The sequence below is a fragment of the Pipra filicauda genome, unplaced genomic scaffold (assembly GCF_003945595.2).
Source record: "Pipra filicauda isolate LSUMZ 115617 unplaced genomic scaffold, ASM394559v2 scaffold253_size2546935_pilon, whole genome shotgun sequence".
NCBI lineage: Eukaryota > Metazoa > Chordata > Aves > Passeriformes > Pipridae > Pipra > Pipra filicauda.
The window spans coordinates 1,141,370-1,166,195 of NW_024104369.1; the positions used below are offsets into that span (position 1 = coordinate 1,141,370).

Below are 24,826 nucleotides of genomic sequence, written 5' to 3' on the forward strand. Positions count from 1 at the left end.
AGCGAGTTCTGGAAATTTTGGTGAAAGGTTCTCGTAGATTAGATAATGATGGAGGAAATGAACTGTACCAGAGAGAGTTGTTTGAATACTGTTCTGTATCAGTGCTGCTTGTGAGAGTTTGGTAAGTTAATCTGTCCTTTGCTGTGCTTCCTATCTGACCTATGAAATTTTGGGTGATTCTGGAAATAGGGAACAGCAGAAGACACTGAAACCTTCCCCAGCCATCATGGACTAAAGTCTGGATAATGTTTCTGTAGGGATCCATGTTCCTATTTTTAAATGGACTTAAAAAAGAGCTAGTTTTGAATAACTGAATTTGAGACACATTTTAAAAGCCAAGAATTTCAAAGCTGGAGTGAGTATGAAATAATTAATTTATTCTTTTGTGCAATTTTCGGTACAATGAGATGCTAGGGATGGGGACAGCCTTCTATCTGCATTTTCTTTGCTCTGTCTGGTTTTGTATCAACTTTAATGCTAATCAGATAATGATGGAAGGACAATTCTTAATTTATACTTTAGAAAATAATGTTATACTAAAAAAAAATCAGAAATTAAAATTATAACCACCATAACCATGCACTTCAGAATGAAAGGTCGAAGCAGTTCTCCTATCAAGCTTAGATTACTCTTCTCTTTTACAATGAATTTAGCTTTCACTGTAGCAGTATTATTACTAATTTTTTTTCTGAAGGATGGCTATAGGTATATGTGACTGGACACAACATTTTGACCAGATTTGGCCTTTGGAAACAGCCTCTCTGGAAACAAATCCTGGAAACAAGACTCTTCTCTGGAAGCTCCCTGAGACGCCTCCTAGGCACTGTGGTAACAGCAATAACAACAGCAATAATAGGAGCAGATGGAACACTGCGCTGATGGGCTCTCTGTTGACCAGGTACTTTTCTGTTATGGGTTTCATGCTTAAGGTAAAATTTTGGGGACCTGAGGTCTCCTTTCCAGTCATATGCTACCTGCCAATATCATAGCTGTTTCCTGGTCATTTAAGGACCTAACACTATAGCTGAATATTAAGAAACTCTTTTCTAATTAAGCCCAAGCCAACTGCATCAGCAAAGTGCTAACAGTTTAACACAGTTAAGTAACAACTTCAATTTTTCTCCAGATTCTTACCCTACTTTCTTTCTGGGGACACGGCACAGTGCTTGGCTGAGTCATCTGTTTCTAAAGTAACCATTTAGATAAACAACTTGGGGAAGGGGACAAGAATGGGAAAGAACAGGGGCAGGGAGTGTTTCCCCATTATCTTAGAACCATTCCGCTTCATAGTTTTAGGTAAGTGAACCAGTTCCTGAAAGGTTTCCTTCTCTTCTATATCCAGAGCCATGGCCTCTGGATACCTTGTATAATAAAGCTGTGTTAATATGGTTTGGCTTCTTAGCCTGAGCATTACCTACAAGCAATGCACACTTAAGGTAGCTATACTAATCAAAATTCATTTAGAAGTTTATTAGAACTCTGGCTTCTGTGCTTACTTTGAGAACAGATCAGTAGACACTTTTTGAAAAGTCTGGTCAGGAAACATAACTCTTCAAATTAAAATTAAGCGCTATATGAGTTTACTTAACAACATTCTAAAAATGAAACACTGCAAGATGTATTTTATATTCCACTTGATTGCTACAGCCTGTGTCAGCATGGGTAAGTGCAAGATCCAATTTAACAAGATTTTGTGAGAACTTTTTGTGGCCTTTTAAATTCACATCTGTGGAACTAAAATTTCCTTGTTATGAGTTTCCTGGGCCAGCTGACACTGGAACTGTCCCAAGAAGATTAGGCATTTAGAGCCAACATTAACAAAAAGTTAAAAAAGATACTAGCAGAAGTGATAATGGTTGAACTCTGCAGAAGACTTTTAAAGCCTCAAGTTTTCAGGCTTTCAGTGAGCCTACTTACACTCTGCATTTTTCACCTGTCTATTGGATTTCATATTCATGTAAACAACTCTAGTAATGTCCCATTCAGCACAGAATAATAGATCTGCATTCAGAACTAGCAGAGAAACAGAAACTTCTTGCCTGAATGTATTTCCCTTGAAATTAGCAAATTCCTGCAGAACTGCCAGAGGAAAATGAGAAATGGACAAGAAAGGATTGTATTCTGCACTGTTGAAAATGGCAGCTGGATATAGATGGAGCAGCTTGTTGTCCCTCAGTTTTCAGCAAGAGACTAACTTGCCAACCCAGCTGAGAGTTTTGTTTGGAACTGCCAGGCAGGAATGCTGCTAATTTTAAGCAGTCACAGAGTTTCTTGGCTGACTGTCAAGCATCTATGGCAACTGGCTAAGTGTGCACCTGCACCTGTGCAAGAAGTATCATTCCCCTATTCTGAAAGACCTGCAGTGAATGTCTTTTGGGTGGGAGCAAGTACAAACCACTATCTAGTGTGTATATTAATTTTTGCAGGTGACCTCTTATGGTATTGCAACCCATTCTGGAAGTCAGAGAACAAGCCGGTCTCTTGAATAGTCTTGTACCCTTTAAAATCACATTATGACAGAGCCCTTACTAGTCTTAGCAGCTAAGATCAATTTTCACTGACACGGGTAAGAAATTGTGGAAATATGTGTATGTTGAGTGAGAGGGTCTTGTGTGGAATTGGAAAAATAGTGGTACTAACTGCAGATGTATAACAGAGCTGTGTTGATTTTGGTTTAATCCCTGAAAAATTCATGCAGGAAGTTACCATGGCAACAAGGTCTAAATCAGGCTAGCATGAACTAAAGGCTGAGATAACACAATCCCATTTTTAGCACTCCAAAATGGAGAAAAACCCTGATGATTACACTAAAGATGGAAACAATACAATTTCAAGCTGCATAATATGCTAGAAGGTCAACAGATGAAAGTAAAGAATGCCAGCAAGAAGACCATTCCATGAGCACCCCCAAATAAATACAAAATAATATATCAGAATATAAAAGTGAGAATGTTGGGTGTCTCTATCCTGTTCAAACTGTAGTTCTGAAAACAAAATATGATTGTTAAAAGTAGTGATATAATACATTTTTTTTTATAATTTGGCGTACTGTGGCCAGAAATGTATTTACCAGCTGTTTGTTCAGGAACTCTGTCTTTTCTACTCCAGTTCTTCTGAAAAACTCTGCAGGATCATCCCCAAATATTTATCATTATAGATTCACTATGCTGGATCAAAATATGATGTCACTCTCTCCTACATTTAAAGACTTGAAATCAATAGAATATTACTTTACAAGCCAGTATTACCTCTAGTACTCTACAGCCTCATAGAGGATGTAGGATGGGCCACAGAAAAGGACCCTGAAGATCTATGACTGTGAGGTGTCTGCTGCAGCTATGGGAACGTGTAGGGACTCTGAGCAGAGACCAGAGAGGGGCAATAAGGCACTGGGCCAAAAGAATAAGCCGTTCTTGCAAAGGACTCTTACAATTTCATCCTTTCCTCAGATGGACTTCACTTCTGTCTAACTCAGACATTACCAGGTGGTATACAATCATTGCCAGGACTAAGGAGCTTGTCGTCAGTCTTGTGTCTTCTTCCCCAATGGTGGAAGTATTTTTTTCAGAGACAAAACAGTGGGAAATTATGTTCCTTCAAAAGTAATGTAAATAAATGTTTCAAAGAGGATGTTCAGTGTGGTTGACTGGACAAGAATGATAAAAGCCTAGGGGTCTTGGAACCACATTAACACCTGAGTAGCTTATTTGTAATTCTGCAGCATGCGCAGCATGAAAGATCACTTCCATCTTGTCTAGGTAGCAGCATATGTTTTCTCATAAGAAATGTGAAGGTTAGTCAGGCAAAGCACCTCTGTCAACAGATTCTTTGTGAAGAGCAGATTGAATATTTCATGGGGACATTTTCCTGACAGATTTGTTGTCAGTCTTGGCTTCCTGCCCTAAAGATGCTTCTCTGATCAAACAGCAATGTCATTGTTCTGAATAGCCACACTCTGGATTAGAGCCTTTCTTCATCAAGCATTATACTTGCTATGTATGTTTAAAGTGTTCCTATTTATTATCAGCTACTCTGCCACTCTATAAATTGGTATTATGCTGTATTTAGGATTGAAGTTTAACTGTGGAGTGTAAAAGACAGGCATACCAGAAACAGTAATTTATCAGACAAACCATTCAGCCATAAATGTGTGATGTTATTAAAGGAATTGTGTTTTTCCTACATAAACATGAAAATCCTATGAGTATCAGTTTAGCTGTCTTCATGACTGTTCCTGTTTGACCATAGCTATTATCTACAGTTCCTGGTATTTAACAGTACTGCATACTAATGAAATAGTTTAATATTTCACTGAATTTTCCTTCATTAGTTCCAAAAGCCACTAAGGCAAATGTAAGCACATAAAACATTACCTGAACTTTTGCCAGGACAACATTTTACATATTACTATATGAATAAAAATTGGACTATGGTGAATCTACTGTGTCCTGAAATATTTTAAAATTTAAAAATATTTTAATTCCAGGGAGAAACACTACCTAGCATTAAGTTCAACAAAGCACTTTTCTGAAGAAAATTAAATAATCCAATAGACTAGGTTCTCCAAAGAGTTTGAAACATCCTATCTCAGAAAATAAATATTGTTTGAGATAATATACATATATATATGTATATTTCAAAGGCACTAAGGTAGCTTAATATTTGAACAGCTCTGCACAGATAGATGTGAAGTCATGGAAGGGTGAAACATCTATCTTCTAGTTCTATCTGAGCATAAGCTCAAATGCACCAAGGGGATAATGCACCAAGTATTTTTACTGCCTAGCTGCAGTAACATCCAACGTGGGACCCTAATGTACCCAGCATTACCAAGTGAAATACCAATGAATAATGAAGCAGTGCTGTCCAACGTAAGAAATGAAGTTAATTACCTTTCTCTATTTCACTCTGGAAGGACAATTTCCGTCTTCGTAGTTTGCAGTTATCTCCATCTGTATCATTAGTAGTTTGTGATCTTATTACGAGGTCAGACTTGTTTAATGAAATATGAAACAAAATGACAGATTAGTCCCATCTAAGGAGGGCAGGTTTGTAATAGGTGATTGACTATTAATCATGTTCAAGCTTTAAGAAAGGCAATATTACAGTCAGTCTGCATCAACCTCTCCATCCCCAGCTAATGGTATTGCCCCAGGCTAACATTAAAAAGTTTATACAAATTGACCCAAACCAAAAATGTCACCATCTCATGGTGAAATAAAATTAACCTGATAATAAGTTTACATGAAAATACATGTGTTCACGTGTTATCAGCTTCCATGAACTTGCACAGATGTGGTTTAAGAACCTCTAACAGAGAATGTACATTATTGCAAGAAGTAACATGGTATCTGATTGCAATTATAATTATATTTAACTACATGGTAATGATTATAAAGCTTAAATTTTACAACAGTAAATATAAGGCTGACAAGCAAGAGGCACTTTATCCCTCATTGTTTTGTCTTTCTAGGCCTTTCCTTCCTCTCTATCAGAGTTAGATCATTCAGATACTTATTCCATACCAGAACCCAATCTTGCCTTTTTTTGTTCATCTTACAGGCTGTGCTTTCTTTCCTTAATAAAACCAAAATGCATTTAACTCTTTTTTCCCCCCTACTTATTTAAAACTGAAAAATTTACAAATAAGCAAATATAACACCAGTTGAGCTCTTTGTGTACATACCTATGGCATTGGCTTCAACCTACTTCCCTTCTCTGTGCTAGCAAGGTTTCCCATACCCCTGAAGTAAGCAAACTGGCATGTGGGAGAGGGGCAGAGGGAAAGAAGTGGGAAGCGTTTACATTTTTGCTATTCTGTTCATTGTAAACCTGGTGAGGTTTACAATGGTGACCCACTGGTAGAATAACTGCAGGATGAAAAAGGTGCTTTTACACAAATAGGAGCATAGGAGCAGGAGTTGAGGCATAAGCTCCTATTATTCAGATAATAAATTTAGATCTGAGTGATGTTTTGAAGATGAGAATGTGCTCATTGCATCTTTTGGGGGATGATTTTATGGATTGCAATAGACAGTGGAAAGTAAGTGGAATTGCTACAAACTATGATTCTGTAAGCTCAAAAGCATGGGTGAACCTCTCCTCCCTTCTTTGTTTCTGTGAAGAACAGTGATTTTTTTCTTAGTGGTGGTACAGCAGTAAGAAATAACAACTGACAAATTTCTAAGATACATAAGCAGTGTGAATTTTCTTTGTATTTTACACCACAAAACATAAGATGGATTTTTTTTCAATTTACTCAGATGTAAGAAAAAATAATGATAAAACATTAATGACAATGTAAGCAAGAAGTAATTGCTCAGACTAAAATCATTAATGTGAATTTATCCTCTAAAAATTTTTCAATTATGTGGATATTCACTTTTAACTTAAATTTATCATTAGACTATACATTTATTGTATTGTATTTTGGATGTAATTAATAGTTATGACCTTTACAATACATAAAAAAGGATAACTTTGAAAATAAAGAATATAATTGGTCTTTTATTTTCAGAATGATATTTTATTAAAAGGGTTCATCATAAAAAGAAGTGATACATCTTGTCAGAAGTTATATTTGTTTTAATTTTTTTAAAAATAAAGATCCACATGTAATTAGCAAAGATGTCCCTATCTTTTATAGCCTAAAAATTAGTGCTCTTTTCCCCTTGGTTCTCAGAAGGCCTTTGAGGTCAGAATATGTTAGTTCCTTCTCACTCAACCTCTGTTTTCCCTTAAAGTATAGTTGGAAACCACAAAATAACAGTATCTCAGAAATAATGAAGTGGGAACTAGTCATTCTGCGGGCAGTGTAGTCCATGTCTGGTGGTACCTGCAACCTTGTAGGGAAGGCTTTAGCCTCAGTAGCACGAGCTCAGCAATTGCCTTTCCCCACTCCCTTTTTGGCCAAATGTCCACTTTCTTTCCCAAGTCAGACTCACCCTGTCAGTCTGAAATAAGGAAACGCTGGTGATTTTTTTACTTTCCTGAAGATGCAATTTGTGCAAAAGGGAACATTTAGGACTGTCACTGTGGTAAAAAAGAGACGAAGAAATCCTTGCAAAATATGAAGACTGACTGAAATTTGAAAAGGCCCTTGTAAATTTTTAGTCTCCTAGGAGGTAGAGTGCACTCCAAGATAAGAGAATTAACAATTCATGTTTGAAAGGCAATTAAATATTTTCTATTGCTATACACAGAATGAATCTGGATAATCTGATTTATCCTTATTTTATGGATGTAAATTATATTTAGTGTCAAAAGTTCCCCTTGTGGTGACCTAGGCTATAGTCATCTGAAAAAAGCCATATTTTCCATGGCTTTAACAAAATCCCTCTGGGTGAAGCTTTAATACTATTTAAATATAGAACCAAATCCTGTTAGATTAACATCATCTGAATAATTTCATTGACTTCTGCCATGTTTAACTGACTTCGGTAGGAGAAATCAGGTGAGTATATTTTTTTAATATAGGATTTGGCCTCAGGATTTTAGCTTTTAATTTTTCAAATGCCACTTTGAAGTTTTGTTACTGAGGGACAGATTTGGCCCAGTATGAAGAAAAAAACCCACACTTATTATATGTACCTTTGCAGTTTCATCTCTCAGATTAAAGGTCAATTCTAGATTGGTGAGGAAGAGATCAGAAAATTCAGGGTACATATCCAAAACTTCTAGCAGATCTTCTCTCTGGATCTTATGTAAGTCACAGTAAGTTAAAGCTCTCACATCTGCATTTGACTTTCCTGGTTTTGCATAAAGATGTACCATCTCTCCAAAAATATCATTTTTCCCTGCAGAGAGAAAATTAGATGGAGATTATTATTTTAAACATGAACAAACCATTGAATTGAATGATATATTTCTTTATGATAGTGGCATAGAATACTTGATTTTACATTAAGTGATACAATTAGATTACCATTGAACATGTATTTTTGTAAAGAAAAAGTAAAATCATTAAATACTAAAAGTGAAAGTATCAAAATAAATGAAAATGCATAGGCATATAACTGGACTAAGTGAAAGCAAAATCTAGTTTTATCACAACTTTTCTTCAGTTTCATCAAAACAGCATGACTAGAGCAGTTTCCTTTGTTCTTTCTTTAAAAATATTATTTGGTTGTTTAAATCACATTGTTAGTTGAGAAAGATGCAATTTCTACTGTTCAGTCCAGTACAGGAGCTATCTAGCCTGTAATATCATTTTGTTAAGAATTACATGAAGGAGCTGACCACACTTGAAATACATTTTAGTAGAAAACTACTTAGCATTTATATTTTTCAGAGGGAATGCAAAACTTCTAAGATGCAGAAGTTGTTTTGAAGATGCTCTCTAAATGTGGCTGCCTCTGTTTTGATACCATTACAATCCTTTCAGGCAATGTTGCCACATTCACGTTACCTGTTTGTTAAAATTGTCATCTCTATTTAACTGTTCAGTTTTGCCAAATCTTCACCTGACTTTCATCAATGCAGAGCAGCTGCAGCCATAGACCAGTGAAAATATCCTCTAAAGTAAGAGTTTCAGGCCTTACCTGCAAAATGGGGTTTGAGGGGAAAGTAGGACGATACTTGTGGAAAAAAATAGTGGTCATAGCAAGGGCAAAACAGCAGACTGGTAAAGAAGAACACAGGGATGATTCTGCCTCCCTGTTAAACATTTGTGTGTTTTACATTATGTTACTAAGAGTAGTTCTGATTTCTCCAATTTCTAAAAAGGAAGCTGAAAACTGGGTGAGCAAGCAGCTAAAAAATGCAAAAAATAATTTAAGGATTGATTTACAGTAAGTATCTTAAAGAATATAGGAAGATTAAGAGATAACCTGGTTATATTGCATATATTGTTTAGAGAAAAAATTACTTGGGAGGCAATGCTTCTAGAATACAAGAAAGAATGCCTAGCAAGAACCGATGGAAAGAAATTGAAGAAAGAAAATTTTATACTGGAAATAAAGCATATATATTAAAAAAAAATTATTTACTACGGAAATAAACTGCCAATGAAAGCAATCATTTTTTCATCTCTATGTCTTCAAATCAAACCCTATTGCTTTTCTTTCATCAAACAGAGTTATAAGACATAACAGATAGTTAAAGGTATGAAATGTAACAGGAATCAGTGACATAACAGGGATTAGAAAATATAGTCCTTCTGGCCTAAATGTTTATGAATGCAGAGGTCCCTATTCAAGGCATATAACACCTTTTCTGCAGTAAGAGTATTGACATGGTTGCAGCATTTTTATATCTTGTCTGCAAAGCTGAAAGAGATGGTAGATTCCAGAGGCATTTTATTTTCTAAGGATTTGACATCAAATTACTGTTGTCATGTCAGTACTGATCAGACTTAACTCATCCACATCAGACAGTGCTGATAATTTGAGAAAAGCTGTGGGAAACCCCCCAACATTTCTCAGAAAACTCTTTGATGAAATTGCAATACTTGTTAAGAGTGAAAACTTCATGTTACCTCTGTTGGACTCAAGTCTTTTCAGCATTGAGTGTTTTGCATGTCCATTTCTGTGTGTACATTTTTCATAAAAAGCAACTACCTAAAAATATTTGGCTAGGTATTGATAAACTTTCTGTGTTTCTGCGTGATTTCATTGCAGAGTAATTTTCATTCATTTCTATTCTTTGCAGATTCTTCAAGATACCACAAACTCATTAACTGGAGCCAACTTATCTTGCTTCATGGATCATCCAACAGATGTGAGCTCACAGAGTACTTTTGGCTGCAGTTGTGCACACCTGTTTTTCTGTCTGAACTACCATTTGCTTGCAGAGTGGGGCTCCAAACTGCAGTCCCTGGTGCAGCTGTAGGCTGGAAGTGGCATTGCCTTGCAAACACTTGGGTTTCTGCTGCAGTGTGAGACCATAGGGATCTGATGTGCTTAATGTGAACACTTGACTGGTCTGCATCGCTGGCCCAGGAAGAAATTGATGAATTCATAAAGTTGTCACTTTTCTTGATTGCGAGTGCTAAAGAAATTTACACATTTTTGATGTAAGAGATGAACTCCTTGATGAACCACACTGCTCATAATCAGGGACACTTAGACAGGTAAGTAAAAACCTCAGAACGTTATATTTGCATGCTTCCTACTTTGCTTGTGCCTAAAGCAGACCCAGCTGATGAGATGGAACAGCATGAGATGACACATTATCTTGATGACACTGTCTAAACCTAGGGAAGGATTGCTTTGTTCTGCTCACATACCGACCCTGTGGATACTAGCAGAATAATCAGTTACAAGTGGACTAATAGCAACACAGTGCCACCAGTCCATATCTTGCTTCAGCTGCTTTTTTGACTGTAAGTTCCTACAGTGACTGATAAACAGAAAGGAAAACATATGAATGACATTACATATGTTACATTGCTAGTTTAGGCTTCTGTACAGCAAAATCATTACTCATCTACTCAATTACTCTTTGTATTCTTATTATTTAATACAAAATTGGAGAAATAAATCTGTAGTCTTCTTTAGGTAGCGTTTTAGTTATTTTACTTTTAAAATTGCTGTAGCTAATGAAGTCTTACTGGTTTCACATGAGAGTTATCACCAGTTGCAGGTGAACTCCAACATGGACTGAGCATTGCCCTGAGCCAGCTTCATTAGGAAAGAAACCATGTAATTCACTATGCTATGCAAAAAAGAACATGTTAACAATATAGCAGAATATACCGGTGTTATTATACCTAGATCAGATTAATCTGTTATTCTCCTCTTTTTCTATATGCCCAGTGGGCAGAAACAGACATTTGTGAAAACCTTTATAGAAGACTTTTTGAATGCCTGAAGTAGATTCTTCCAGTTAGCGTATAAGGCGGTCTATGTGTCTCAATACCCTCACCACTGTTCAAGAAAAGGGTGTCCTTGACTTTGATTCTTGCAGCATGATCAGAACTGGAGTAAATGGATATCTGCTTTCTCTCAACTTGCAGCTTACCATTTACCTAGGGATGTATCTGACTAAAGATAAATCTTTAGATATCCAAAATTATGAGCTCTGTGGTACACATGAATTATTACAGTAATGTCAACTTTTCTCCTTAAATCATTTCTTTACTTGATTTTAAATAAGAGTGAGTAAAATAGTCACAATTTTCCTTCCCCAGGAACAACTATGAATACTTCTTTCCAAATCTATGACTCTTTTAACGTGTCTTGTAATAATCTACTTACCAAGGATGGCTACGACAATGTCACTCTTAAGGATTTCAATAGAGCCCCTTGACACAAAGTAAAGAGCAGTGAGAACATCTCCACAGTGCACTAAAGTGTCTCCAGGAGGAGCATGTGTTGTCTTAAATTTCATAGCCAAAGCTCGAAGACAGCCTTTACTGGCCCCCCGGAAAGCTTTGCAATTCTGAAGTAAATTTTGGTTGAGGTGTAGACAAATGTCAGCTTGTAAGCATTCTGGAAACCCCTTCAGGACCTGGAAAGGCAAGAATAAGGATTTCATGCGATTGCTGTGAAAATTCCTTTATAAAATTTTTATGTTTTCTTCCTGGACAAAAAGAAAGAAGTGACATACAGATAGATGTGGCTCTAAGAGCTGTCAGAGTATTAACATTCAACAAGTGCATATCATAATCTATATTGCAAAGTTTATACAATGCATATATTAATGTAAATACTAATCTATATAGTGATTACAAAATATGCTATTAAGCTTTGTTTCATTGCAACAAAGAGTATCAAGGTGTATGAATGAACATACCACAGTAAAATAACAAATAAAACAGTTAAAGGGAGAGTCTTGAGTGAATTTCACCTATTTGGACTAACATCTCTATTTCTTTTTTATTAATTATAAAAGTACTATGTTTATTATAAGAGATGTTTTTGCTGAAATAACCATGACATTTGTAAAATGAGAGCTATCTCAACATCAGATATTTTTCAAAAGGAGGCCATTTTATTAGGATTTTCATGTTAAATATATTCTGCTTGTGGGACTTGGATTTTTATCAGAAAAAGCAGCAGGAGCCACTGAAACAAAGATGTAATGCAGATTTACATAGGTAGATGATTAGTTCAGCAAACCACAGGGCTAGTTGCTGTGGTCCTTGCTCATGTCTTACTCAGAACAATGGGAGTTTGCCTGAAGTAGAACCATGGGACTCCTCTTGGCTACCATGGCAACATTTTAATTTTGTTTAGAAGGAAAGAAGTGAGCTATTTACAATGTGCTCATTTTGTGTGAGCTTTTATAAATTGTCTAGGATAATATTACCTCTGATTCCTTTAAAATATATAAAGATTTCTGCTACTGACTTCATGGGAGTACTGCCCACCTTGTGACTGCCTGCTGACACATTATCAGGCATTACCCTTCCTTTGTTATATCCTGTATTCTGCTGTCAAAGATGTGAATGGGATATGACTGGCTACAACTGTTGCATATTTCTAAAGGCAAAACCTGTACTGATGCTATAAGTCTTATGAATATGTGAACAGGATGTGTCTTTTTGTTATTAGAGCGGTCTATTAATTCATTACTCTTTATCCTCTGCATTATTTTTCTATAAATGTGCAAATATTTCCACACAGAAAAAAGATATATACAAAATTATTAACTTGTTGCTATATTAATTTCTACTTCAGCACAATAAAGGTCTGTGCACTCACTCTTTTTGCACAAAGATATTCAGAACTCATGTCCCTTGCTAACGAAGAAGATGAACACATTTCTGATATGAGGCTTCTGTCCACACAAGCCAGGCTATGTTTTACAAATGAAATATTAGTACCTTGAATTGAGTTGAAATGTTTCTATGATTGTTAATGGAAATCAATGCTGTGAAATAACAAACAGAATGTTTTAATAAATATATACAAAATTTTATGAGCTTTAGGGCATTACCACATGAAATTTATACATCCTCAGAAAAAGCCGACATTCAACAACAGTAAGCAAAAGAAAATATGATAAATGATAAGATTCTGTGGTGCCACTCTGTTTTCAGTATCTATCACACACATAGAAATATCTTAGTATCCAATTATGCTTTTTATTTTAATGCTATTATATTCAAAGAAAAAGGCTGTAGATTGTATCAACTTATTTGCTGAATGACACTGAGAAACTGATAAACAAATGCGTCTCTCAAATGATACAAAGTTGGGGAAATATTGCCAGTGTTTATTTTGAAATTGTTCTCTAGTCGTGTGAATATAGAAGATCTGTTAAGAATTAAGTAGTATGCTATACATCTATCTGAATAAAATTTAAAAGAGCTCCATTTCTATAGGATGCAAAATAGGAAATGTATTTTGAATTCAGAAGTACTTACAAGAAAATGTATTTTAATTGTTAGAAAGTCAGAAGCACAACTTAGAATAAATTGTGTTAATTTTTCACATCAGCTGTTTACCTCATTTCTCAAGGAATTGTATTTTACCATTAAGCAAAAACCATGCAGACCATGTGTGTTAGCTTATATTTCTGAAGATATTTTGGATATCATTTTAAAGAAATAATTATTTTTATAATTAATTTATACTTAACATGAAACTGTTCTAAAATCATTGCATATTAGTTAATAGTTATTTATATGCCAATAACATCTGAAAGACACCAGCCTCCATTCAAGCATCTGTGACTAAAAAGTCCCTGCCCCATGGAGCTTACACTCTAAAATAGTTTTATACATCAGGGAGGAAAGACATTTACTCTTTAATACCACAATTTTCAAATGTTTAGAAGTAAAACAAAATAACATTGATTTCCAATGATTATTCCATCAGTACAAGCTGGGAAATGCAAGAAAGAAGCTAGTTTGAAAATAAATTTGTTAAAACGTTGTTATAAACTACATTGTTAAAATGAGCTTACCATATCATGCACATTGTATGTAGTGAGGTATTTAATCTAAGTCCAGTAGCTGACACTATATGGAATTTGATGTTTCCAAACTAAGTTTTATGTTGTGCACTACAGACAACACTTTGCCAACCCAAACCTCCATGTACACTTCCTACTTTTAGATTTTCATTACTGAAACAATTGTATTGAAAATTATGTTATTATAAAATGAGAATCAACATTAATACAGTATGTATACACATACTGCCCTCTCTAAATACTAGAAAGTCATCCATGTAGTCTTCAAAATCTTAAGATTAACTTAAAAATAACCTAATTCATTCCATTTCACTTCTTTTCACTTGTTGTGTGGTTTTGGAGTCTTTAAACACATTTAAGTTACACTCCAATGTGGAAAGAAAAATTCTTGAAATTATATGAATTCAAGATTAGGTAATGCAAAAAACAAAATCATTGAAAATTATAAAGCTTTAAATGCTTTTTAATAAAATTATCATAAATGAAAATCCCAAACTAATAAATTGTTTGAATACAGGTGTGAGTTTCAATCGCTGCATTCTTTCCTAATATGTTTCTATAGTTACACTCAATATCTCTTCAGCTGTGATTCTACCAGACCCTGATGAGAAAAATTGTGTATTCTCATGGTTAGAATCATGTTTGGCATCAGAACTCATGAGATCAAGAGATACACATAGTTATTTTTAAAAAGATGCGTAATGAGACATAAAATCAGCTTTAACTGCCCCCCCCCCCGAAAAAAAATAAAAGAGAATCACTTAGGATGCTGTGACCATAGACTCCAGTTGTCTCTCATTGATGATTATGAAGCCCAAGTTCAGTTATCTCTTCCTATCTGGAATAAAACTTATTTATTGTCAAATAATGTTGATTTATCTCTGTGGCATGCTTAGAGAGGAGGAAAATGTCATTCAGAGAGATGTAAAACATTTTACATGGAATTGCAATTTAGTTAGGATAGTAGGGACCTTGAAGACTGTGATCTTTTGCAAGAGGAGAGAAGTCCAGCTGCATTAACTTCTCTTTTTCAAGATGACAACAAAGTATCACTCACCCATGTATCAGACACATTTGTGACAACAGAATTGGACACATCTTTGTGCCTTAACCTCAGATGACAAATAACTGGGGCAATGATAACGTTGGGTTTTTTTGGATAAATTAAAAAATTCATGACAATTTTTAGGTTTTCTGTCCTCAGTTCTGGAATGGGTATTGACATCTGTACCACAGAAACTATTTAGAAAGTATCCAAACTGAAGCAAACTAGGATATTAGCTACAATAATTGTCATTAAACATGGATATACCACATTCCATACCAACAGAATCAGAGAATCATTGAGGTTGGAAAGAACTTCTGGTTGGCAGGGTTGACTGGTCCAACTCCCTGCTGAAGCAGGGCTACCTAGAGCTGGTAACCCAAGGCGATGTCCAGATGGCTTTTGAATACCTCCAAGGACGGAGACACCACAACCTCTCTGGGCAACTTGTACCAGTGCTCAGTCATCCTCACAGTAAAATGTGTTTTCTGATGTTTGGACGAAACCTCCTGTTTCAGTGTGTGGCCATTTCCTCTGGTCCTGTCATGGAGCACCACTGAAAGAGCCTGGTTGCACCTTCTTTACACCCTCCCTTCACGTATTTGTTTACATCGATGAGATCCCCTGTGATCATCCACTTCTCCAGACTGGCTGAACAGTCCCAGCTCTCCTGGCCTTTCCAAGCTCAAACGTATTCCTTTAATTCTGCATATAATCTTTTGTCACACATTTTCTCTCTTGAAATATAGATAGGATAAAACAATAAATGCCAGGAAGCAGTTGAAGAGAGGACAAGAGGGCTCTTGTGTGTTGTGTGTCTGTTCGGGGTATTTTGAAACTAGTTTTGAACAAGGCTTTCTTGTCCTAGAATCAGTCAGACTTGCTTATGAGTGGCAGGCATCCAGCATATAGTTGCAGGGTAGCTAGTCTTTTGGGATCTATTTTTCAGTATCAAGATAGGTCAATTAGGTGGGATGCTTATGAGGGGCATATGGTGGGAAAGATAAAGGTAAGTCTCTCAAGTTCATGTGACAATTTAAGATGTCATAAACTGAAAAAGGAATTCTGGTCCTTTCCCACATTATTGGTTTATTCCTGACTTGTCTTGATCTCTCCTTGTGGAATGGTTTAAGAAACTGATCCTTGCAAAAAGTAACACAGCAAAAAATTTCAGCAGTTGAAGGTACAAAGAGGCAGAAACAAATACACTTTGTGTCATGACTACAAATACTTAATCTCTATTTGGTTCCCGCTTGCATAGCAGAGTCCTCAGTGTATGCTGACACTGGCATCACTAAATGCTAAGTTCCCCAAATACTTGAATAATAAAATTTGAATTTTGTATTGAAAATTAAAATTTTTATTAGTTTCTTATGTAAGAATTAGTGAAATTAATATTAATTCATATATTTGATGAAATAATTGATATATTTAATTTTCATCTTTCTGCCATGTAATTTTAAGGCTAATCTGAGCCTCTTTAGTTGTGCAAATTGCACTGCATAGATTTTGAGTTAGGATGCCTGTCCCCCAGTAGCTGTTTCCTCTGATGGAGAGTAGTGTGGGATTTAATTCTGCCACAAATATTTGACTGTCAGATTTTCATAACATCTTCATCTAGGCTAAGCATTTCTGTAATTCAGCAGCTTTATTTCCAGCAAAAATTTAAATTTTACTATTCGTCTGATAATTAATTACAGAAATGAACTGTTTCCATGAATAGAAGGTCAAAACATTTCCAAGGGCTTTCACCATTTAGAAAAGAATGAACAAGGTCACAGGTGGCAATAATTGTGCTCCAGCAGCTCTTGGGCTCCAGATATAATAAAGATTATTAGAGGTTTTTCTGAAAAAGCCTTGTCTTCATACAGAGATTTTTTTTTTAAATTTTCAGTATATGAAGGAGTTCCTTACGACAGAAGTGAAGAAGAGAGAAGTGAAGCAGTGTGTGATGATGATGATGAGCTAATTCGCCTTTCAATGAGATTGAAGTCTGAGAACCTTATCAAGAATTAGAATCTTTTCAGTCATTGTCACAGCACAGATGTGTGATGTTTTATGTTGAAATTAGTGGAGGTGCAGTGAATCACTCTTCTATAATCTTATTTCACTTTCTGAGTACATCTGAAAGGTGATCTCTGAAACATGATATATTGCGGAATGAGGAAAATAGAAAATTATTTCAGTTTCTTCAACTGTTGACTCCTGTATCAACAGAAAAGTTCAAAGTCTGTAGAAGTTGGAAAGTGACCAGATCTGTATACCTCCAAAAATACGATAGTTGAAAAATTCATAATTCTTCCTGGTTTTGAGACTTCAGACCACAAAATATAATGCAGTGGGAGACTGATAAAGGATCATTTAGCAATAGATGGACACTCTTGAGAATCCTTTTTTTTTTCTCTAGGGTCTTCTTTTCTGTTACTTAATTCAATGCAGACATTCATGTTTTTTAAATGGTCTTATTACAGAAAATGAAAGAACAGATTTACAGCTAATTATATCTGAGGTACTTTCTGACTGGTATGTCTTATGATTTCCTTCTGACATATAGACAAACAGCAGTACCCCTTTCCAACACAATGACACATTACTTCTCTTTAACCATTTACTACTCATTTTTTTTTCAAACACATCTAATTTGCATTACCGTTCTGATGGTACAAAAAAATTCTCATTGCTATTTTTGAAATTTAATTTACTTTTATAATTCTCTGCTTCAAATATATTACTGGCAGTGCTTTTATTGGTAGAATTGTTTTTGTTGTAAGAAGTGCTCACAGTGGGAGGAAAAGCAAGAATAACAAATGTAATGATGTCAATCAGGTAGGTACCAGTGGCCAATTTCTTACAAAAGATGCCTTAACAAATCAGTGGTGAACCTGCCTTTATTTGCTACAGTAGCATTGCTGGTTCAAGATAGGTGAGTGCTCTGCTGGCTAAGACAATTTATCACAAAGGTGAAATTAATAATTTCCTTGGATATTTGCAGGAGAAGTCATAAATTTATGCATAAAATTTCTGACTTGCTCTCTTCTTCCATGGTACTGGGTAAAACCCAAAATAAAAAACCATCTGTCCCGCATCCAAAATTTTCATTAATGTGTACAGTTGACTAAACACTTTTCAAAGCTTGTCCCACTTATTTACTTCAAATATTACATATTTGAACTCTCTTCAAACATGAAATAAACCAATAAAGCTCTTCAGATGCACAGAAGATCCATGGAAAGAAGGGGTGGGACAGAATTGTAAAAATTCATGCAGAACTTAAAAAAGTATTTCAAACACTAAATATGTAATCTTTTTAGGGTAAGCATCATAGGCATGCTATTATCAGTGCTGGACTGATAACAAGGGAATGAAAGGGAAAAAAGAAGGCAAAGAGAGTTTAGGAAAAACAGAACAGGATAGTTTAAAAAATAAAAAGAGATTGAATCTTTGGGACAGGTGGCATCTTTCATGAAACAATATGCGTTGTAAAGATTATTTTATATAATTTGACTTTGCCAGTGTATATCATAGGGATATGATTTAAATTATGCTTATTCTATAGATCAAGATTTTTATCCAGATTAAAATAAATCCCAAATCCTGTTTATCCAGTCCATGCATAATTATGTGGAACTGTTCTTAATCAAAATACATTATGTAATGGAACATAATCAAAAAGATGTAGAAATGAAGCAGAAGGGAGCAAATGAACAAATAAACAAGGTTCTCAGCATATTTCACCTGCAGCTCTTTAGAGCTAATTTTGAATTTAACCATTTCAAATGAGCATAAAGAATTATCTTCTGTTTTTTTATCTAAATGGTAGGAAATCAAGTTTAGTCTTAGTGCAGTACTACTTCTGAGTTCATAAGGGTTTCTGTTTCATTTCATTTATTATTTTCCATTTTTCCTGAATTCTTAAATATATTAATGGAGATAATTTAAAGCACCTTTTGAAATATATTCTCCAATTTTATTTATCTATATATATATGAGTATGTGTGTGTATATGTTGTATGTACATATATATATATAAAATGTAAATTAATACGCATTTCATATTTCAAAGGAGAAAGAGGACTACATTTTTGATTTTTCAGTCATGAAATAATAATAAAAAAATATATTGGATGAAATTCTACCTTCAGATATTTGCAAAAAAGCTCCAAGTAAATATTGGCAGGAATCAAACATTTGTGGCATTGAGGACAGTATTAGCCCTTTTTGTGTAAATGCAAATATTTCATGCAAAATTAGTAAATAACACATGCAAGTCCAACTCATATGCACATGGCTTATAATCAAGAAAACTTCATTGGTGCTTATGCTAACATGCATATATGGTTTGAACCAAGAGCATTCACGGAAAGGAAAATGCAGAATGATCAGCGGCATGGCAACTTTGTCAGAGTGACATTCCTACAGAGCAACTATCTAATGCAAACCAATATGCACATGACCTTTTTTGGGCAAAGCATGACTTGAGTTGTGGGGTAAAACAGTGATTAATAAATGTGGTTAGATTAGCATTTTTTAATGTCTAATTTTTAGTAACCATTTTGCCCCACATCTGATTCTACTTGGATTATTTCCCTTTGCTATCTGTCCCTTTATCATGCAAGAAGTTAGAATTAAAATTAGAAAGCATTGAACAAGCTCTAAACCCGACAGATAACATGGATATTCTCCACACTTTATACTGGAATTAAGTTTGATATAAATACCTCCTGCTCTTACCAGTGGGTGGTGTTATTCCATGTATTTAGGTGTGAAGCAGACAGGAAAGAGATAAATCTTTCATAAGTACAACATAAATCACACAATTCCTATATTATCCTTGCACTAAGTGTAATACATTCAAACTCACTATTAAAGTAAATTAAGTGATTGACACAAAACCTGAGGGATAGATTTGTGAACAGAATAAGAAATAAAATAAACCAAAAAGAGATACTAAACTTGGTTTTTTTCCACATTTTATTTAAAAGAAAGCCTCCATACTGCCTCACAATCATACTGTAGAATATGGTCAATTTAATCCATTTAGTTGTTATTTCACATTAATAACAAATCCAAGACTAATTCCAGTACACCAATTCCTGAATTGTGCAACATTTCACCTGACAACACATCCAGTTTTAGTTATTATTTCATATGAAACAGGTGTTCTTAGTACATCCATTGTTGGTAATGAATTAATTAAGGCACACATGATTTTGTAATATCTTCAGAAATAATTCAATGAGCTACTTTAGGCTTAGGCTGCACCCACCTGCAGCTTAAGGGCATGATCCTGCAAAGTGTTGAGTACCCCACAATCCCACTGCTATCAGAGGGAATTAGGGCCATTCAGTGCCACACAGGATGAAGCTACTGATGCTGCCTTCCACTGCAGTAATCCCCAGCAGAGGTTTATACACGTATCCTTGTTCTGCACTGGTTATGTTGTCCCTCTGGAGGGGACACTCATGGAAGTGGGAGGTGAAGCCCACGATATTTAATTTTCTGTCTTATTTTTAAGATCTGCTTTACTTAATGGTAATGATAAGGTCAAACTCTTAGTGATTCAGCTTTATAAAAGCTTTTAATCAAGACCATAGTTTCTGCTGAATGCATAAAATTGTATCACTCTGACAGTCATTCACAAATATATGTATAGATACCACGTGGAAGCTGTTTGAATTTATGTCAAAATTTTGGGGGTTAATTTCTAGTTAAACTTTAACAAAAATGTATAGATATTCTTGTTCTTGACAGCTTAATGGAGAGCTCTGCATAGTCTCTAATCTCCAATCCTGAATAGCTCAGGGAGGTATCCCTCTAGAGACATAGATTTACAGATCCTAAAGATGCACAGTGCTCTCAGGGTCTTCAAATCGATGTCAACTTTTCAGAAAAAAATGTTGTTGTCTTCAGAAAATAAACCAGAAATAGAGATGCTTATTTTTATTCGTTAGCAGACTGTGATTCCTTTTCAGTTGGCCACATAATGTATATTTCTATAAGGAGAGTTTACAGGTTTTTTAAAATCAAGAACAGAAAATGTGAGTGTTATGCCTTTTTACTTCCTAGAAATGAGTTTCTGTGGATGGCTAAATGGTTAGTAGCACTGTGTCGATTTTCAGTGCAGAATTATGTGGTTGTGAATGCAAGTGAACTACTGTTCAGATTATCATGTAATTCAAATGTTTCACTTTGAAAAGAGCAGATAAACCTGCCTCTTCAATTCACTCCCAATATACCTGTTCTAGATTACACAGTAGGATTTTGAAAAATAATTGATCTCCACAGGTTTTATAGAACAGTAACTGCAGCTACCAACACACCAAAATCTTGTTTGATACTGGAAGTGGAAAATCAGACCAAAGAACAAATAAATTCTGAAACAGGTATGTCTGAAATAAGAAACCTATGAATTTTTTTTCTCTATTTAAGCTTATAATTGTCATCTGCAATTCTCAGTGCAAATTCAGATTTCTGATATAGCTTGTGATAACTTAGACAGTTAAGTTTTTGGATGCCAAACTTATATTGGCTTGGTTCTCAATAATTGCTGCATATTCACATTCTCAGGTTTGTACTTTTACAGCTTACAAATAATAAACATTTGCAATCTCTAAATTCTCATGCATTTATCTATTCCTCGGCATCGCTACCTGAAAATCAGAACAACATACCATGTTCATGTCAATGCCATTGGTGTATGTCCACGCGTGCTGGAAATATTCCTCAAGTCGCTGCCGCAGAGGGTTTGGGATTTGATGAAAGCGTATAAACTCCTTCACTCGCAGCATCTGCATGTGATATCGTGCAGTTCCCGAGTAGAGCCTTTGGATTATTGCAGATACATTTCCAAAAATGCTAGCGTACATTAATGCTGGATAAATAGAAACAAAACTTACTTAAGTCATAACACCGGCTTTTGCAGATCATGCAACAGTTCTTACAATGTACTTTGCATGTAAAACAACTCAGATGACAGTATTTACATTTTCAGAGATGTAGAATTGGTTTACCTGAGGCTTTTTATTGATTTGATTGTATGAGTACCTACTCAGTTAGCAGATGAGGCTTAAACACTAAATCATAATCAAGTTGGTAATTTTTATCTTTGGAGATTTGTAGACCTGAGTTTAGTGTTGTAAGTTGGGTTCACCTAATTCTAGAGACTTTTGTAGAATTAAAACCAAGGAACTAAGGCTAAGTTCAAGCTAAGAACAAAGGCCAGAGTTAAAAAGCTATGCACACATATATAGCTTCAGGGTTTAAATGAAAAATAAAATATAATTATGATTATCCAAATATGGATGGGCCATAGTTTCCTAAATCCACTCAAAAACTCAACTTCCTATCCCATATAGGATTTGCTTACACAAATTATACACAACACAAAACTTCTGACAGTTTGGATAACAGATTTTGAGTAGTCAAGGAATCTGACTACTTCCTGACACTGAATGAGTCACAACATATTTTTGCATACAACGTTGCTTTCCCTGGGAATTTGCCCTTCTGGCTGCACGCTTATAATCTTATTAGCTTAGAATGTTAAGCTATTTGCTCAAACACTGAGAAAAAAATAAGCTTAAAAAAACTACGATAAAATTACTTACAGCCAATCAACATGACACAGATGGAAAAGATTTTCTCTGAGTTGGTGTTTGGAGACACATTTCCAAATCCTACACTTGTCAGACTGCTGAAGGTAAAATAAAGTGCTGTAACATATTTGTCCTTGATGGATGGTCCAGAGCTTGCATCACTCTTATTATAATGCTTTCCTAGTTGTTCTCCTAAAGAATCCAACCAGCCAATCTTGTGAGCCAAGTAAGGTCTTTCTACATTTCCAATGGCATACCAAATGCAAGCAAGCCAGTGTGCAATTAGTGCAAATATGCACATGAGGAGCATCAGAACTGCAGCACCATATTCGGAATATCTGTCCAATTTCCGTGCTACCCTCACCAAACGCAGCAGTCTAGCTGTCTTCAGAAGACCTATTAATGTAGTTGTCTGTAAAAATAAGAAGAAATTTCTCTGTTAGCAAATGTATTGTCCTGAATAGTCCTGATTTACCACGAGTAAATCACTGCAAATCCCCCCCCATTTCAACGTAATCTTAATTTCATTTTCTTGAAACTATCAATTTCATTATAAGAACAGCAAAGAAAATAAGAAATGCATGATTAAAATTAAGATATATTGAAGTTGTCATTATCTGCTCAATATTTTTTTCACTTTGAATATTTTACTTTTTCTGGACTCTCCAATGCACTGTGATGGACTTAAATGATCCATTAGATAAATGATTTTTTTGACATGATTAATTCTGTAAGTTATTGGAACTACTCATAATTAGTAGGCCATGTAGGTAATAAGTATTTTTGAACAAGGCTGTGTAACTATATTTGATCCTAACTTAAAAACTCCTTGCAATGCTCTGGGCACACATATTCTAGAAGAGAGAAGTAATAGGGCAGAAATTTGCCAAAGTTTCTTCACCCAGACGCTGGCTGGGCACCCCTCCGGGCTCCCCAGGGAAGTGATCACAGCACCAAGCCTGGCAGAGTTCGAGAAGCATTTGGAGAATACTCTCAGGCACATAGTGTGACTCTCTGGGATAGTCCTGTGCAGGGCTAAGGGTTGAACTCAATGATTCTTGTGGATCCCTTCCAACTTGACATGTTCTGTGATTCTGTGACCTACGAATATCCTTCCTGTTTGTAACGGTAAGAACACTCTATACAGGTAAAAGAAGATGAAGCAGTGTGAACAGAAAATCATGGAAAAATTACTGTTGCCAGACTCCAGATGAATCTTTTTGCATCTTGTATGAGTAGTGGTAGAAGCCAGTAAAAAAGTACTGTACCATTAAAAAAACAAATTGAGGCAGTTATAAACCAGGAATATATTCCAAGTTTTTTAATGCAGACCTGCACTACTATTCATTGCATTATTTTTGAGGTTTGGCTATTTTTAAGGGAAACTAAAAGTTATTAAGATAAGTTTGTAAACATCAATTAGTAAATAATTTTCATACTTGTTTATTCCTTGTAAAAGAATGGAAAACACTGTAAATAGGAACTGCTTGATTTCAAAAATAACTCAGCTAACATTTTCTCTGCATTAAGTCTGAACATATATTAAAGTATTCAGTAAATGCCAAGACTGAATACATTTTTAATAAGTTTTTTTCCTACTTTTTTTTAAACATGCATGTATATTACATGAAACTGGAAAAGTTGCTTCACAAAGCACTCTGACAGTAGTATGCGTCATAATAAAGCTTTCTTGCAAAAAGTGCTGGACTAGTTTTTATGTTTTATTAAATCCTTGAAACTACCATGTTTCTGAGTAAAATCCCAAATCTTCTGGAACAAAATAAGAATCTTTCTTGGACGCATTTCTCAGTGAACAACTCAATATATTGTTCATATTTTATGAGTAGATGAGCAAGAGGATGTAGGGAACACTCCTTTGTTCAAGTTAACATCCCAAAGAATAATTTCAGGGTGAATGTCTCATTATCACATAAAAAAGGTTTGTGAGCTCAACAGTCTGAGAGACTATATCCTTCAAAATGCTATGCCTAGGCTGAGATTCAGAACCATGTGAATATTGACATTAGGTAATTTTTTTTTAAGGTGAATCAGGCTTATATATTTATGATCCCTTAAGTGGGGATGAGGTGGGTATAGAGATGTATATCTCTACGTTATGCAAGAGGCTGGATATTCTTACAGTGCCCCTTAAATATATCACATAGTAGATTGAGAATCCAGAATATGTCAACAGTGTTCCACCCCATTCTTAACATAAGACTTACTAATATTATTCATCCTCACTGCCAATCCTATGCTTAGATACTATATCAGTGTGAGCTCTGGAGTATGTGGAAAGTATATGATACAAGCAAACTCCACCTCT

The 24,826-nt window shown here is 35.2% G+C and overlaps 1 protein-coding gene across 5 annotated transcripts in view; it reads right to left on the reverse strand.

The window, feature by feature from the left end:
* KCNH7 (potassium voltage-gated channel subfamily H member 7) overlaps positions 1-24,826 on the reverse strand; it is a 219,044-nt gene that overhangs the window by 16,887 nt on the left and 177,331 nt on the right. For 2 of the 5 annotated variants that reach the window (XM_027734194.2, XM_039382071.1), the window contains 5 exons: positions 22,513-22,912; positions 21,576-21,776; positions 11,196-11,450; positions 7,591-7,796; positions 4,893-4,992 (listed from right to left, as the gene is read on the reverse strand). In XM_027734194.2, coding sequence (XP_027589995.1) covers positions 4,893-4,992; positions 7,591-7,796; positions 11,196-11,450; positions 21,576-21,776; positions 22,513-22,912 — 1,162 coding nt within the window. The remainder of the gene's footprint in view (positions 1-4,892; positions 4,993-7,590; positions 7,797-11,195; positions 11,451-21,575; positions 21,777-22,512; positions 22,913-24,826) is intronic. The other 3 variants (XM_027734195.2, XM_027734193.2, XM_039382069.1) reach the window with 2 other exon arrangements.